General features: G+C 60.6%; 2 protein-coding genes across 3 annotated transcripts in view; one reads left to right on the forward strand and one right to left on the reverse strand.

The window, feature by feature from the left end:
* IDUA (alpha-L-iduronidase) overlaps positions 1-11,128 on the reverse strand; it is a 16,773-nt gene extending 5,645 nt beyond the window's left edge. For both annotated transcript variants that reach the window (XM_030885425.2, XM_045289510.1), the window contains exons 1-2: positions 10,971-11,128; positions 10,001-10,141 (exon numbers count right to left, since the gene is read on the reverse strand). In XM_030885425.2, coding sequence (XP_030741285.1) covers positions 10,001-10,141; positions 10,971-11,128 — 299 coding nt within the window. The remainder of the gene's footprint in view (positions 1-10,000; positions 10,142-10,970) is intronic.
* SLC26A1 (solute carrier family 26 member 1) lies at positions 3,610-9,056 on the forward strand. The gene is made up of 3 exons (XM_013007822.2): positions 3,610-3,634; positions 5,497-6,133; positions 6,891-9,056. Exons 2-3 carry the CDS (start codon positions 5,543-5,545, stop codon positions 8,382-8,384), a joined length of 2,085 nt encoding a protein of 694 aa, XP_012863276.1. The 5' UTR covers positions 3,610-3,634; positions 5,497-5,542; the 3' UTR covers positions 8,385-9,056.
* Positions 11,129-15,212: the final 4,084 nt, after the last annotated feature.

Genomic DNA, 15,212 nt, shown 5'->3' on the forward strand with positions numbered 1-15,212 from the left:
GCGACTCGGTGCTCAGCTGGGTGAGTGGTGGGCGTGAGGCAGGCAGGGGCCAGGGGCGTGCGTGCTCGCGGTGGGGGCGCAAGATGGTGGAGGAGCGCATGTGCACGGGGAGGGAGAGCCGGTGCTGCGTGTGCCAGAGGGCTGTGTGCATGGGGGGGCCGCGTCCCAGCATGGGTGCGCAGGGAAGGCACTACAGCGTGCGACGGGGTGGGCTTGCTCCGGGTCCCATGTGCTGGGAGGAAGGGGCCGGAGCGAGCATGCTGCCCTGGGGTAAGGCCTGATGGGCAGGGGGCGGCGCAGGCACGTGCTGGGGAGGGGCTGACATTCAGACACAGATCCACCCCTTGGGTGAATCTTTAGCCCCACAAGCTCCTGGGCCTCTGGGAACCCCAGTCTCCTCTTCTGAAAACCGGTCCCCATCCAAAGAGCAGCAAGTCATTCTGGAGAAACTGGGGCCAGGGAGGGAGGGGTGTCTCTTTTCACTGAGGATAGGGGCAATGTTTCCTTTCCAAATGAATGCCACCAACAAAGTAAGGCTCATCACTCAGGCACCACTGGGTAGCCAGCACATGGGGCTTGGTGAGGGGGAGTCCCGACGGTCCCCTTGCTGTCAGCCCCACAGGAGAGGAGACTGAGTGCAGGCTGGATGGGGCAAAGTGAATGTGGTGACCCGGTCTCCTCCAGCCATCAGGCCCTCAGGCCCCCCAGACACTCAGCCTGTGTACCAGGGCAGTGGGTTCTAGCTACTGGCAGGGAAACTGAGTCAGGGGCCCACTATAGCTCAGGAACCCTGAGGCTCCGGGGTCCTATGATTCTCTCACAAGGCCAGTGTCGACCTAACCCCACTTGCTCACTGGTCTTAGACACCCAGGGAGGAAGGTGAGCAGAGAGGATAAGATCCCACCCTTGACACTGAGGGTAATCAAGGTGGGGGCATTATAGGTGCCCTGGCACCCACAGTGTGGGCTGAGATCTGTACTCTGAAATAACCTACCCACCTACTAAAGCCCCAGCCAGACCCTCTTGAACCCTCCCCCACTCTCTGTGGGTCAAACCTGGGGACCCTAGTTCCAGAGATGGGGCACCTCTCCCCACAGGTGACCAGCCCCCTCTACACCACTGCACAGCTTTGGGTGGGGGGGAAGCCCTCCTTCCAGAGAGGACAGTACCTGCCTGGGGAAGAGCAGTGAGGCCCTGGCAGTCCCTGGCACTGCCCCCTGCCCTCCACAGTAGCTGGGCTAGGAGATAAAATGTTTTATGGCCTAAGTGCCCCTTATCTGCCTGAGATTCTGAACTGGGTGACTCACCCACTAGCAAACGGCTTCAGAAACCACAACTTTCAACTGCTGCTCACGGGACTGACAGCTCCACCCACCAGGGCTCAATGCAGGGGGTGGTGGGGGACAGGGGGCGCAGGGCCCCAGGGTGAGGGCTGTCCCCTGTTGTCTGTGCAGAGCCCCGGGACCCTCGCCGACTCCATAGGCCCCTCAACCGTCATTCTACCAGTTCTCGGAGGGGACACAGTTATTAATGGCCTACTGTCCCCAGGCCTGACTCAGTCTATCCACAGGACCCTGTCCACCTGCTGCCCAGACTTGGCTTGGCTTAGGGATGGACAGGGAGGGCATCCTGGGTCTCGTCCCTCACACCACACCAGCTGTTGGCACCATCGCCCACTCCCTGCACCCAGTGGCATAGGCCTGACCACATGCATTCCTTCTTTCTAAAGATGGTTGGGGGGTGGGGGGGAGCGCTGAGGTTCCGAAGATGATGTAGTTGCCGGACGCCGGCAAGTTCGTGCCAGCTCACACCGACCCATTGTACAACAGCATGAAATGCCTCCCAGCCCTTGAGTCCGCACCATCATTCTTATGTCTGAGCCCCTGGGGGCAGCTGCAACGTCCATCCGTCTTGTCGAGGGCCGGCCTCTTTTTCGCTGCCCCTTTACTCTACCAAGCGTGGTGTCCTTCTCCAGGGATGGGTGTGAACCATAGGCTTTAGAAATCGCAGCTATTCTTTAGCAGGAAAACCAAACCAAACCAAACCACCGCTGCCCGCCGTGAGGGTCCCAACTCAGAGTGGCCCTGCTAGGTCGGCTTGGGCTGCCTGCTGGGGTCACTGCAGCCGTGAGCTTGGCCTTTCTCACGAGGAGCGGCTAGCGGGATTTGAGCTTCAGAACCCTCCTTCACAGGCCAGTGCTTAACCCACAGTGTGACCAGGCCTCCTCAGTAAGCCCCTCACTGACTCACGGCGACCCTACAGGACAGGGTGGAACTGCCCCTGTGGGCAGTGTTGGAGACAAACTCTTCACGGGAGCAGAGAGCCCTGTCTTTCTCTAGGAGAGCGACTGGGGGTTTCAAACCAGTTGCCGTAGGATTGACTCACCATTCCCGGTGACCTGTGTGCTGTGGCAGAGCTGTGCTCCGCACGGCTGCCAGGCTATTTTGAGCAGGTCACCACACCTTTCTTCCAAGGTGCCTCTGAGCAGATGTGAACAGATGGCCTTGGAGGGAGCAGCTGAGCCCAGTGACGGCACGGGCCTGCTCGCCCCTGGCACTGCAGTCCTGAACCTCTGGAGGCCACTCACACTGTCCTCATCGCTGCTGACTCACGGCAACCCTAGGGAACAGGGTAGAACTGCCTCCGTGGGTCTCCAAAACCGTAACGTTGATGGGAGTAGAAAGCCCTGTCTTTCCCACAAGGAGCGGCTGGTGGTTTCAAACTGCTGACCTTACGGTTAGCAGCCCGATGGGTAGCCACGATGCCACCAGGGCTCCTGAGTCTACTTTGCGTTTTATTCATCTTCACACCGCCGCCAGTCCCCTGTGCTGTCAGAAGAGGCTCAGGGAAGGGTCTTCCCCAACAGTAGGAAGGCTACACCAGGCTGGTGACATCATCTGGTGACCTCGCAGCCCCCTGGCCAAGGGAGGCTGTGCCAGCTGGACTCTGGGCACAGGTACATTCACAGCCCCGAGGACAGAGAACAGAGGTCCCAGGCAGGGTCCAGCTCTGTGACCCGAACAGGTGGGCTCGGAGGTGTGGGGAGAGGCTGCCTGAGATAAGTCCCTGAGCACCAGTCTGAGGCCGATGACGGCTGGTGTGATTCATCTCTGGGCCAAGAGCACTGGGACACCCCCCAACCCCTACCCCACACACCCACACACGCAGGGCCTAGGGTCCCAGTGCTCTTGGCCCAGAGACAAATCACATCAGCCGTCATCGGCCTCAGACTGGTCTACCTTCTGCCTCCTCCCCAGAGGAGCCTAAACACCCAAGGGTCCTGCTTCTGCCCACATGCCCATCCCAGCCTGCAGGGCAGCAGCCACAGGTGCCTGCACCTGGCAGCAAGGGGCTTATCAGGGGTTCGAAGCATTGTAATTACCGAAGCCTCTGATTACATGACAACTCCCAAGATTAGTGCTCAGGTAACGCTTGTCTGCAGAGCAAGTGACTCAGCACCTGGGAGAGTAAATAATTCAACCACTGGGCTCCGGGCAGCCAGTCCTGACTGCAGGCGTGGCTGCCGCCGGCCCCCACAAGTCGAAGGGCCCTGGGGGGGTCAGCTGGCAGGCACAGCCTTCGGTCCACGCATGGACGGGGCCCCCGCTGTCCAGCCCTCGGGCAGCTCCCTCAGGTAAGAACCATCTGGGGTGCCTGCCAGGGTCTGTCCCCCTCGCAGAGGCCAGCTGACTGGGCAGGACAGGTGGCCAGAGAGCTTGAGGATGTCTTTGAACAAGGGGGACAACTTTGAACAGGGCGTTATGAATGGCACATGCTCCCAATTCCTGGGCCAGAAGTCTGAGGGGGGAGTTGGAATTTGGGGGCCCCTCTGGTAGAAGGTCGGTAGGCCCTGAGCCACCTCATTCCAGAGCCCAACCTCCAGGAGTTCAGGGTGCAATTTGAGGGGCTACAGACCCCCAAGTGGGGGAGACCTTCAGGAAGTTCCCCAAAAGGGTGAGGATTCAGCATGTTAGACAACCCTGCTGCCCCCAGGTCTGGACCAGCCCCCCCCTCCCAGGGGCCGCTGCCTAGGGGCCCCTCTAAGTGCCCAGCACACCCAGCCCTGTGGTCAGGGCACTCTGTCAGGAGGCAGTGTCTGTTTCATGGCACCCTGGAGGCAGTTTCTACAAGTTGCAGTTCTGGGCGGCCGGGCAGCGGAGGAGCTGAGCAAACAGACGGCGGTGTTTTGTGCCTGAACGCCGCCTCTATGACGCTGCCCGGCATGCTACACTGGAGCCAGGACGAGGTCAGAAGACATCCCCTGCTGGGGGACGCCAGGGCCGGCTGTTTGCAGAAGGCAAGGCCCAGTCTGGCCCATGCACGCGTGGGACATTCAATAAGTGGGCCCTGCAGGTTGGGACAGGCTCTCGAATGTCCTTCCCCTCCCAAGAGGGTGTCCCAGGAGAAAGGCCACAGTGCCCGCACCCCGCCTCAACCTCCGGTCACTCCTGCCCAAGGCAGGGCGGGTGGCACGCCCTTGGGGTCAGCAAACCCTTGTCCTCTGAGTCCTGTTCCCCGTGAAAAGGCGTGCGATGGCAGAGGTGAGAGACAGGAGCCGTGAGGCTGGGGAATGCTCACAGGTTGGATGGGAGAGAGGGCTGGATGGGTGTCAGGGGAGGGCAGGGGTCTTCGCCGAGCTGGGGAGCTGAACTCGGGAGGGGCAGGAAGCCTGGTTGTGGTCACACTTGTCTCATCGCCTGCACACAGGGACGGTCGCAGCCTGGTACCTGCCCACCCTCTCTCAGACCCCTCCCCCCCACTACACTGGCTGACGTGCCTCTTCCGGCTGACAGCGACCCTTCAGAGCAGGGGAGAGCTGTCTGGAGAGTCTCCATGGCTCTCCAGCTTTACGAAGTCAACTGCCATACCTTCCCCAGGGCAGGTTCCAGTGGGCAGCCTATATGTCAGAGGCCAAGCACCTCCCTGCCGGACTCACTACAAGGCGCACCAGGCAGGTGCTGCGACATTGATTAAGGGAGAGGGGGCCAGAGAGCTTAGGCAGGGTATCTTCTGAGGCCGCTCCTCTGCTATGCGGCCTAGGCATGCTCTGGGGCACACGCTGATGTCACAATCATGTTTCACCCCAAAGACTGAGAATCGTGGGTGGAGGCCTGATGTCATCCATGCTGGAGCCCTAGGCCAGGAGTGGGGGGGGTGGGTCCATACTGGGGCCCAATGGGTTGAGCATATCCATGCTAAGGGCTCTGGCCCAGGGGGTATTGTCTGCTGTGCTCTGGGCCCCAGTGGTTGGGGCATTTCAGCACTGGGGGCTCTGGGTCAGGGTCAGCAGGCACGGGGTGGGTGGCGAAGCGTTGTCCACACTGGGCAGCAGGCCTATGGCTCTCACTGCCAAGATCCAAGGGGGCCCAGTGCCCAGTGTTCCAGGAGCAGGGCACCTCTGCCCTGGGATGCTCGGACAATGTCTGTCCCAGCTGTCTGTCTGGGACTTCACCCTCTTTGGCTTGGGCCCGCCCTGACGGAACTTCTCTGTTGCAGGTTGGCTCTGGGGGGGCCGGGCACCACGAGGCTGGGCACTGCAGGGATGGACGCCTGTCCCCAGTGTGGGCGGCAGGACGGGGCGCCAGGGCTGGTGCGCAGACGGCCCCCTGTGCCCCCGAGCTTTCGTGAGCAGCTAAAGGGCCGGCTGAGGCAGAGCTGTGCATGTCACAGGCAACGGGCCTGGGCGCTGGTGCAGGACCTGGTGCCTGCTGTGCGCTGGCTGCCCCAGTACCGCCCAAGGGAGGACCTGGCGGGCGACGTCATGTCTGGCTTGGTCATCGGCATCATCCTGGTGCCACAGGCCATCGCCTACTCACTGCTGGCCGGCCTGCAGCCCCTCTACAGCCTCTATACGTCCTTCTTCGCCAACCTCATCTACTTCCTCCTGGGCACCTCCCGCCACGTGTCCGTGGGCATCTTCAGCTTGCTCTGCCTCATGGTGGGTCAGGTGGTAGACCGAGAGCTCCAACTGGCTGGCCTCGACCCTGCCCACGATGATGGCTCACCCCCGGGGACCAACGACAGCATCCTCAACGCCTCGGCCACCCAGCTAACCCTCGGGCCGGACTGCGGGCGGGACTGCTACGCCATCCGCATTGCCACTGCCCTCACGCTCATGACTGGGATTTACCAGGTGAGAGTTGCCCTGAGGTGGGGGCCGGGGGGGATACCCCAGGGGTACACCAAGCCCAGGAGGGAGTAGTGTCCAGCCGGATCAGCGTGGCTGGGCACCAGCCTTATGGCCGGGATTCTAAAGCAAGGTGGTGTTTGAACACTTAGGGGAGATCAGCGTGGGCCCAGGTAGGGTGGGACCTGCAGGGTGTCCCAGGGTCAGCCATTAGATTCCTGGACATGGGGAGCCCAGCTCTAGCTAGCACTGCCTGGGCAGGGCCAAATGGCCAGGTGTGTCCTCCAGTTCCTGACGTGACCAACTACGGTCCACGCTTGCTGTCTGGCCTGTAGCCCCCACACCGGTGCCTTCATGTGGCCTGGGCCTGCCACCTCCCACTCCCCCATCTCTAGCTGCCAGCACAAGTGATACCAAGGGATCCCCAAGGAGCCCTGGTGGCGTAGTGGTTAAGTACATGGCTGCCAACCCAAAGGTCATCGGTTCGAGTCTACAAGCCAGAGGTGTGGGGGTCTTGTCCAGTACAGATGGTAGCTTTTGAAACCCCATCAGGCAGTTCTACTCTGTCCCAGAGGGTCGCTAGGGGCCGGGATCAACTTGACAGCAACTGCCCGGAGCCCAGAGGTCCCATCTGAGCAGGGAGGGGGAGAGGGCATCTGCCCAACAGACACAGGCCCAAGGGGTGGCCTGTGGGCCCCAGGGTGTGCAGGGTGTGTCCAGTGGGGAGGGCGGGTCCTGTGCTGACCCGCGGCCCTGTCCACAGGTCCTCATGGGCGTCCTTCGATTGGGTTTCATGTCTGCCTACCTCTCGCCACCTCTGCTCGATGGCTTCGCGATGGGGGCCTCGCTGACCATCCTGACCTCGCAGCTCAAGCACCTGCTGGGCGTGCGGGTACCTCGGCACCGGGGCCCTGGGATGGTGCTGAGCACCTGGCTGAGCCTGCTGCGCCACGCTGGCCAAGCCAATGTGTGCGACGTGGTCACCAGCGCCGTGTGCCTGGCTGTGCTGCTGGCCGCCAGGGAGCTCTCCGACCGATACCGGCACCGCCTGAAGGTGCCCCTGCCCACGGAGCTGCTGGTCATTGTGGCGGCCACGCTGGCGTCTCACTTCGGGCGGTTTCACCAGCGATTCGGCTCCAGCGTGGCCGGAGACATTCCCACCGGCTTTCAGGCTCCAAGGGCTCCCGACCCGGGGCTAATGTGGCGCGTGGCACTGGACGCCGTCTCCCTGGCCCTTGTAGGCTCCGCCTTCTCCGTCTCGCTGGCGGAGATGTTCGCCCGGAACCACGGCTACTCCGTGTGGGCCAACCAGGAGCTTCTGGCCGTGGGCAGCTGCAACCTGGTAGGTTCCTTCTTCCACTGCTTCGCCACCAGCGCCGCGCTGGCCAAGAGCCTGGTGAAGACGGCTACGGGCTGCCGCACGCAGCTGTCCAGCGTAGTCAGTGCCGCCGTGGTGCTGCTGGTGCTGCTGGCGCTGGCCCCGCTCTTCCGGGACCTGCAGAGGTGCGTCCTGGCCTGCGTCATCGTCGCCAGCCTGCGGGGGGCCCTGCGCAAGGTGGGCGACCTCCCGCGCCTGTGGAGGCTCAGCCGGGCCGACGCGCTCGTCTGGGTGGCCACGGCGGCCACCTGCGTGCTGGTCAGCGTGGAGGCCGGGCTGCTGGCTGGCGTGGTGCTCTCACTGCTCAGCCTGGCCGGCCGCACGCGGCACCCCCACACCGCCCTGCTCGCACGCGTCCACGGCTCCGCCTTTTACGAGGACATCTCGGAGTTCGAGGGGCTCGTGTCCGAGCCAGGCGTGCGCGTGGTCCGTTTCGCGGGGCCGCTCTACTACGCCAACAAGGACTTCTTCCTGCGGTCACTCTATACCCTCACGGGGCTGGACGCGGGATGCGCAGCGGCCAGGAGGCGGGGCCTGGAAGCGGGCAGTGGCCAGGCCCCCGGGACAGCGGGCACCGCGTCCGCGCTGGTGCCCTCGGCGGCCGGCTTCCACACGGTGGTCATCGACTGCGCCCCGCTGCTGTTCCTGGACGTGGCCGGCCTGGCCACGCTGCAAGGCCTGCGCCGGGACTACGAAGCCCTGGCCATTGTGCTGCTGCTGGCCGGCTGCAGCCCCGCGGTGAGGGGCGTGTTGAGCCGAGGGGGCTTCCTCCAAGAGGACGAGGAGACGCAGCTGTTCCACAGCGTGCACAGCGCCGTGCAGGCGGCGCGGGCCCGCCACAGGCAGCTGGAGTTGGAGGCCGCCGACTCAGTCCTCTAGCGGGTCCACACCCGCAGGCCCCGGGCAAACTCCAAACGCTACAGCACCGTGGACGCCGTGGGGTTAGCTGATGCCGGCTCACTGGGAGCCTAAGCGACCGGGCAGACCATCACCTGTGGGCTTCTGAAGCCGTTACTCTTCACAGCAGTAGAAAGCCTCCTCTTTCTCCCGCAGAGCGCAGAGCGGCTGGTGGTTTTGAACCGCTGACCTGGTGACTAGCAGTTCAACACGTAACCACTATACCACGTAGGATCCTGGAGCCCACGGCAGACATCCTCAATCCATGGCTGCATACCTTCCCTGCCCAGGGAGCAGTGCCTGGCTGTAGTCAGCCACCAGATACCTCCGGTGCCACGTCCCCTGTCCCCATTCTGACCTGGAATAGGGACCAGTGACACGTTCAACACACACGTGCGCACGAGCGAGGACCCAACCAAGACTGCCTTCCACACAAACGTTGCCACAGCTGCAGACCTGGGCTCTAGTCCCAAGTCCCCCAGTCTTAGAAGTCCGACTCATGTTTGAACGAGGGGCCCTGCTCCAACTAATCCAAGCGCCCTGGTGACGCTGTGAGTCACGCACTCAGCTGGTAACCACGAGGTTCCAAACCACCAGCGGCTCCGTGGGCAAAGATGAACAAACCCTCTGAAACCCACAGTTGTGCCCTGTCCTCTGCGGTGGCAATGAGGCGGAATCCACCTGATGGCAGTGGTTCAGTTTTTGGAAACCCAAAGCCATCGAGTGTATACCCCTCCTGACCACCTCGAGAGAGTATTAGTGGACGCATGTCAGTGCTTATTAGAAGCAGACTGCTAGATCTTTCTTCGAAGACGCCTCTAGGTGATTCACAGCCTCTCTGCTTGCAGCAAGTTAACGCACTTGCTCCCCCAACCAATCAGGGGCTCCCTCATTTTGCATATCGCTCTGAACATCACGTGCCCCCCATGGTGCTCTAAGGACACCCCACTGCCTCAGCCTGACTCCCGCTGGGGTGAGAGGACACTGGCCAGGATGTCAGGGTCTCTTCATTTCCCGGACCCCTCCTCTCCATCACACACACCCAAGTGCTCCTTAGGCCTGGGCCAATGGTGCCTCTACTTGCTCCAGGGCAGGTGGGACTGCCCAGTGCATGCCTTATCCCCGCCCTCGGCCACAACCCAGCCCACAAAGCACAAAGCACACTATGTGGGGTATGGCCACGCAGAACCTGGGGTCCAGTACTGAGCCAGGTACAGCAGACAATCAGCCTGACCCTGAGCTTCTTAAGGAAAGCCAGGCCAACTATGAAAGCAGCCGGTCAGGGTCCAGGGGTGACCCCCAGAACCCCAAAATGGCAGCCAGCGAGGGTGCCCCTTTGGTGGGAAATGGAGCGGTCCCAGGCAGTAGGACCCCTCAGAAGGCATATCCATCCTGTGCTCCTCCTACAGAGTGCCCCCAGCCCTTCACTGGCCCCCCACCCCAGTCCACCACAAGCCTCAGCAGGCCCCTCAGCCCACTTCCCTTCCAGGCCAGACTGCTGACCAGTCCCCCTCCTCTCTTGGCCTCAGTCTTCATTTCTGTAAAGTGGGCTCTGCCAGCTGCCCTCCAAGTGCTCCCCGCCATTCAGTGTCACCCACCTGGCCGTGACAAGATCCAGCAGCCAGTGGGTCCGGACCTGCTCGATGCCCCCGTGAGGGACAGCACCCACGTAGGCCAGGTTGAGTTGCTGGTCCCAACTGAGGTCATACTGGTCAGCCTGGTCGTGCGGCAGAGGGGGGCTGGGGGCAGGAAGAGCAGTGGGAAGCGTCAATCGGGGCAGCCCATCCATTTATCTGTGCCCACAGAGCCCGGGGCAGCTCTGCAAACAGGATTGGGGGGTATCCACTGAGGGAACTTGACTGTGCTTGAGGTAATAAAATGTCACTCAGTGCTGGGTGTGTCCCCAAGGCCTGTGCTCATTTATGTGGGGGACGGGGCTCAGAAAGGACTTGCTTCCCAACCGGTTCCTTATCCCACCAGCTCAGTGGAAGAAGTTGGGGGCACAGGGGACTGGGGACATATGGAGGCCCTGTGGGCACATAGGGAACTCCTGAAGGCCACTACAGGTGCCAGCCAGCCCCAACACCCCAAGGGCCAGGCAGGAGACCCCTACTCTAGCCCTGTAATGCCTGAATTTTTTATTTCAGGGAAAAAATTTTTTTTGCTTTTATTCTTTACTTTCATAGTTATCTATATATCTATATATATATATATATATATATATATATATATATGTGTATATATGTGTATGTATATATATAGATGTGTGTGTGTATGTGTGTGTGTATATATGTATATATATGTTATAAAAACGTCGTGCTCGGAGTTATAGGGCTAGGGGTGTACCCCTAGGAGAGAGAGAAGGGGCTCCGTGGGCAAGATGACTTCTGGGCACCCGCTTTTTGGGTCCCGACTGTGAGCTGGTGGCGCAGTTGTCTCGGGAGCAAGCCCTAAGTGACTCTCTGAAGGTGACAAGGCTGGGGAACAGGGTGCTCCCAGCCTCCCTAGTGCGCGAGGCAGGGAGATGGCCAGAAGGATGCGCGTTCCCGCCTCGGTTTCCCAGCTCACCAGAAGCCTGTACTTCTCCAGAAGGCCCGCAGGGGGCGCAGCGTGCGGGCCGCGTCCACGCGCACCAGGAGCGGGTCCTCCCCGACGGCCGCTGGGGGCGCGGCCAGCAACGCGGCCAGCAGCGCGAGCCGCGCGGCAGGAGGGCCCGGGGGGCGCATGGCGGGGCGCGGGGCGCACTCCGCGGGCACACGGGCCCGCGGGCACACCGGAGCTGCCGGGTCTACACCACGCCCGCGGTTCCGCCTCCGGGTCGCGCGCCCACGTGATCCCGCGGTGGGCGGGCCAGGGCGGCCCAGGAAGACCAGAGCAGGTCGCCATAAGCCGGAATCGACTCGATGGCAGGGGCGGGGTGGGGGGCTGGGGGCACCCGGGCAGGGCTTGGGTGGGACGGGACAGGCCTGGACCGGGCTTGGACTGAGCTCGGATGTGTCTGGGCGGTGTCGGGGGAGCTGGGTGGGACTGGGCAGAGCTTGAGTGGGATTGGGCGGGATGGGGTGGACCCACCCAGGTGGGCTTGCACTGGACAGGGCGGGTCTGGGCGGGACCTACGTAGGGCCCGGGCTGGGACTGGGGAGGCACCCAGGCGGCCCTAGGTAAGGTCTAGGTGGGATTTAGAAGGGTTGGGGCGGGACCTGGGTGGTGGGCGGGGTCTGAATGGACTAGGTGGGTTGGGTGGGGCCTCAGCCGGCTAGGCGGGATTTGGGCAGCGGGCGGGCAGGGCCTGTGGGGGCCCAGGGATGGGAACCGGGCCGGCCTGGGTGGGGCATGGGCGGGAACGAAACGGAATCCCGGTGGGTGGGACCAAGTAGGGACCAGACGGGACTTCGGGGAGCTGGCCCAGGCGTGGCAGTCCTAGGAGGCTTGGGGGGGCCTGACTTCGCGGCCCTGCGGGTCTCCAGCTGCTTGGGCTGGGGCTTGGGTGCTACCTGATTGAGACCTAGATGGGTTGGGCCAGGGCGGGGTCTTAGAGGCGCGGTCCCAGCAAAGGGCGGACGGTCCCCGATCCTACTGGAAGCCCTGGGCTCCAGGAATTGGGATCCAAAGACGGTGGCAAGCTGGGAATGCCGCCTCTTCCAGCCAGTCCCTGCCCCTTCCGGCTTCCGTCCTGGCCGAAGGAGGACAACAGCCTTTCCGTCCTGGGTTATTGTGAGGACGAATTGACCAAACACGTGGAAAGCACTTAGGAACAATGCCTGGCCCTTTAGTGGTGTTCGAGTGTAAACCACTAATTTCTTAATAATTCCCAAAGCTCACCCTGGCTTCCTGGGAGTAAAGTACTTCGGCCCAGTCTGGAAGCCAAGAGGTGCCTCCCTCTGGTGAGGTGTGCACTTCCGAGAGATGGACCCCCGAGGTTGCATTCTGAAGGTGGAGCTCTAACCCTTACTGAAGGATTGGAGGGTGGGGGCTGGCAAGGAGGCAAAGGTGGGCCCTAGGGTTTGGGCCTTGGCAGCCAGAGAACGGGTTGTTTCCGGGAACAGACCTGTGATTATCAAGTGGCCCTTTACAATAGGCAGCAGCCGGATGCCCTGGCCGGCATGTCAAGAGGAGGTGGGGTGGGAGCTGCAAATGTTTTCTGAAGATCCAGTGGGTGGGAATTGTGCAGATTAACCCGATCCCTCTGGGGATGGATGGACACCCGTTTGGGAAGGGGAGTGGAGGCTTCTCTCTTAGGCTCACAAGGCCTCATCAAGTTACTGGGTCTCCTGCATCACATCACTGCTAAGCGAGTAGGACACAGAGGCATCCCAGAGGGGCAGAGGCAGATGCCACATACAGGGGACCCTGGAGATGAGGGAGAGCAGATATTGACAGAGACAAAAATTTTCCCTGAGGGGCAGCAGAGAGGGCCTGCCCTCAGAAGGGTCACCCTGAGGCTGGATGCCTAGTGTCCTAACTGAGAAAATAAATCAGCGTGTGGTATTTCTGTTCCACCAGTGCTCATGGGCAAGGGTGAACATGCACGGCTGCTACCCAAACAGCTCCAAGGGTGGGTCCACCCAGAAGTACTGAGAGCAAAGACTTGATCACCTTCCATTGTAAACCCGGTGGTGGTGGTGGTGGTGGTGGTGGTGGTGAAGTGCCGGCAGGTCAGTTCTGACCAGTAGCAACCCTCTGCACAACAGAAGGACGCCCTGTCTGTCCTCACCATGGTTCCTGTGCCTGAACCCATGGTTGCAGTCTCTGCCAATCCATCTTTTAAGGACCTTCCTCTCTTGACCAAGAATGATGCCCTTCTCCAGGGACTGGTCTCTCCTGACAACATGTCCAAACTTATCTCCATTCATCAAGATGTTACCTACCGGTGTGCACACATGTGTTCTGACACACGTGGTCTTGCCGTGAGGCCGGGGTTAACTAGAGACACAATTCCAGTGACACTCATCCATAGGTAAGAAAGAGCACTGTATCAAGAAGTAATTATAGATCAAGAAATCATTCCAGCCCAGTCCAATTCAAGGCCGAAGTCCGATACTAGTCCACAAGTGCCTCTTCAGACTCACACAGCCGCATGCAATGATGCAGAATGCAGGAAGACCACAGGCTGGTGGGTGCAAAGTCGAGTGGATCCAATGGTGGTGGATGTAGCGCTAGGGGTCTGGCAGCAATCAGGGTCTGCCAGCAGGAAGGTGAAGGCAGAGAGAGAGGGAGGGTCCCAAGGAGGGTCCCAGGGTCCTCCTGATGAGAAGGCCACGCCCACAAGGAGGTGCCTTCAGGCTGTGACCTGATTGACAGGCTAGACTCCCCCCTACACTTTTGTAGGCCTTCAAGTTGACATGAGATTATGTAACAGCAGTCAGGATTGGCTCAAAGTCCCTGGTATTGAGGTAGACGTAGAGGGGTATAGAATAGGGTGCCACGCCGTACAGTCCACAAGCCAAAAGCTTCAACACCATGCCACCCTCCCCACGCCGGTGGACCCGCATCCCCAGAGACAACCCATCTCACCAGTCCCCTTTGGGCCATCAGAACAGAGGCGTTAAGCTGGAAGGTGTACACACGGACAAAAGGTGACCCATAGCAAAGTCGCCTGCACCCGTGGGGGAGCAAAGGAACTCCCCACACAGCACTGGTGGAATGAAACGTATTTATGGAGATAAACAGACCAATGTGTGCTTAAACAACAGACGAGGCCCCACCGGAGAGAGCATGGTTGTTGCCATTGTGTGCCATCGAGTCCCTTCCCCATGCACAAAAGAATGAAACACTGTCACGTCCTGCCCCACCCTCACCATGGTTCCCATGCCTGAGCCCATGGGTGCAGCCACGGTGTCCGTCCATCTCCTTGAGGGCCTTCCTCTTTTTCATTGTCCCTCGACTTTATCAAGCACGATGCCCTTCTCCAGGGACCCGTCTCTCCTGACAACGAGTCCACAGGATGTGAGACAAAGTCTTGCCATCCTTGCCTCTAAGGAGCACTCTGGCCGTACATGTTCCGAGACAGATCGGTGTGTCCTTTTGGCAGATTGTGGTACTTTCAACATTCTTCTCTAGCGCCGCCATTCAAAGGCACGGATTCTTCTGTGGTCGTCCTTCTTCTCTGTCCACTTTTCACATGCCAGGAGGCTGATCAACTAATCGGCGGTAAAGAATTAAGGGTGGGATGGTCTTTCCCTGGAGTGTTGCCCGCAACACCTTTTATCTTTGCCGAGCTAAAGGGAGAGAGTGCTGGCAGAGCAGGAAGAAAAGCTGGGAGCCCAGGGATAAAGCACTCACAAACACTTCCTGGAAACATCAAAGAACAGAAAGGGCCACTGAGGAATTTCCTGGCAGAAACTGAAGGGAAGGTGTGGCCATTGCAACAATGGAAGGCCGGCCTCTCCTGCAAGCCAGCCTTCTTCGAATCTCCACCAGGAGTAGGAGGAAGCAGTTGGGTGAGCCGAGCCAACATCTGCAGGGAAAGGAAGCCAGGAGGTGGTGAATCCATCCAGCCCCCTGGAGGGGATTTCCAATGCAGACACAAGTGGCTGGGAAGCTGTGTGGAGTCGCAGGGGTCCAGAGACAAAGGCTGGAGCTCACGGCCTTGCCATGAGGAGGAGTCCCACGTAACGGATTAAAAATGTGTTTCCCAAAAAGATCTATTTGAAGACCCAAGTGCTGATGCCCATGAGCTTGACCTTGTTTGGAAATGTTGTATGCTGTTGAGTTGATTAGAACTCATACTCTGTCTGAGAGGCCGTAAAGGGGAGAATAGAAAAGCCCCAAGGAGATTTCTAAGGAGCCCGCCCCCCGCCCCCCGTTGGT

This window comes from Echinops telfairi, unplaced genomic scaffold, assembly GCF_000313985.2.
Source record: "Echinops telfairi isolate 266 unplaced genomic scaffold, ASM31398v2 ScPeMD7_28;HRSCAF=97, whole genome shotgun sequence".
Lineage (NCBI taxonomy): Eukaryota > Metazoa > Chordata > Mammalia > Afrosoricida > Tenrecidae > Echinops > Echinops telfairi.

Bases quoted from the DNA above. Each gene is read 5' to 3' on its own strand.
- SLC26A1 (XM_013007822.2), top strand. From the start codon at position 5,543: ATGGACGCCTGTCCCCAGTGTGGGCGGCAGGACGGGGCGCCAGGGCTG. The intron at 6,134-6,890 runs GTGAGAGTTGCC...CCCTGTCCACAG, and splicing joins TCATGACTGGGATTTACCAG to GTCCTCATGGGCGTCCTTCG.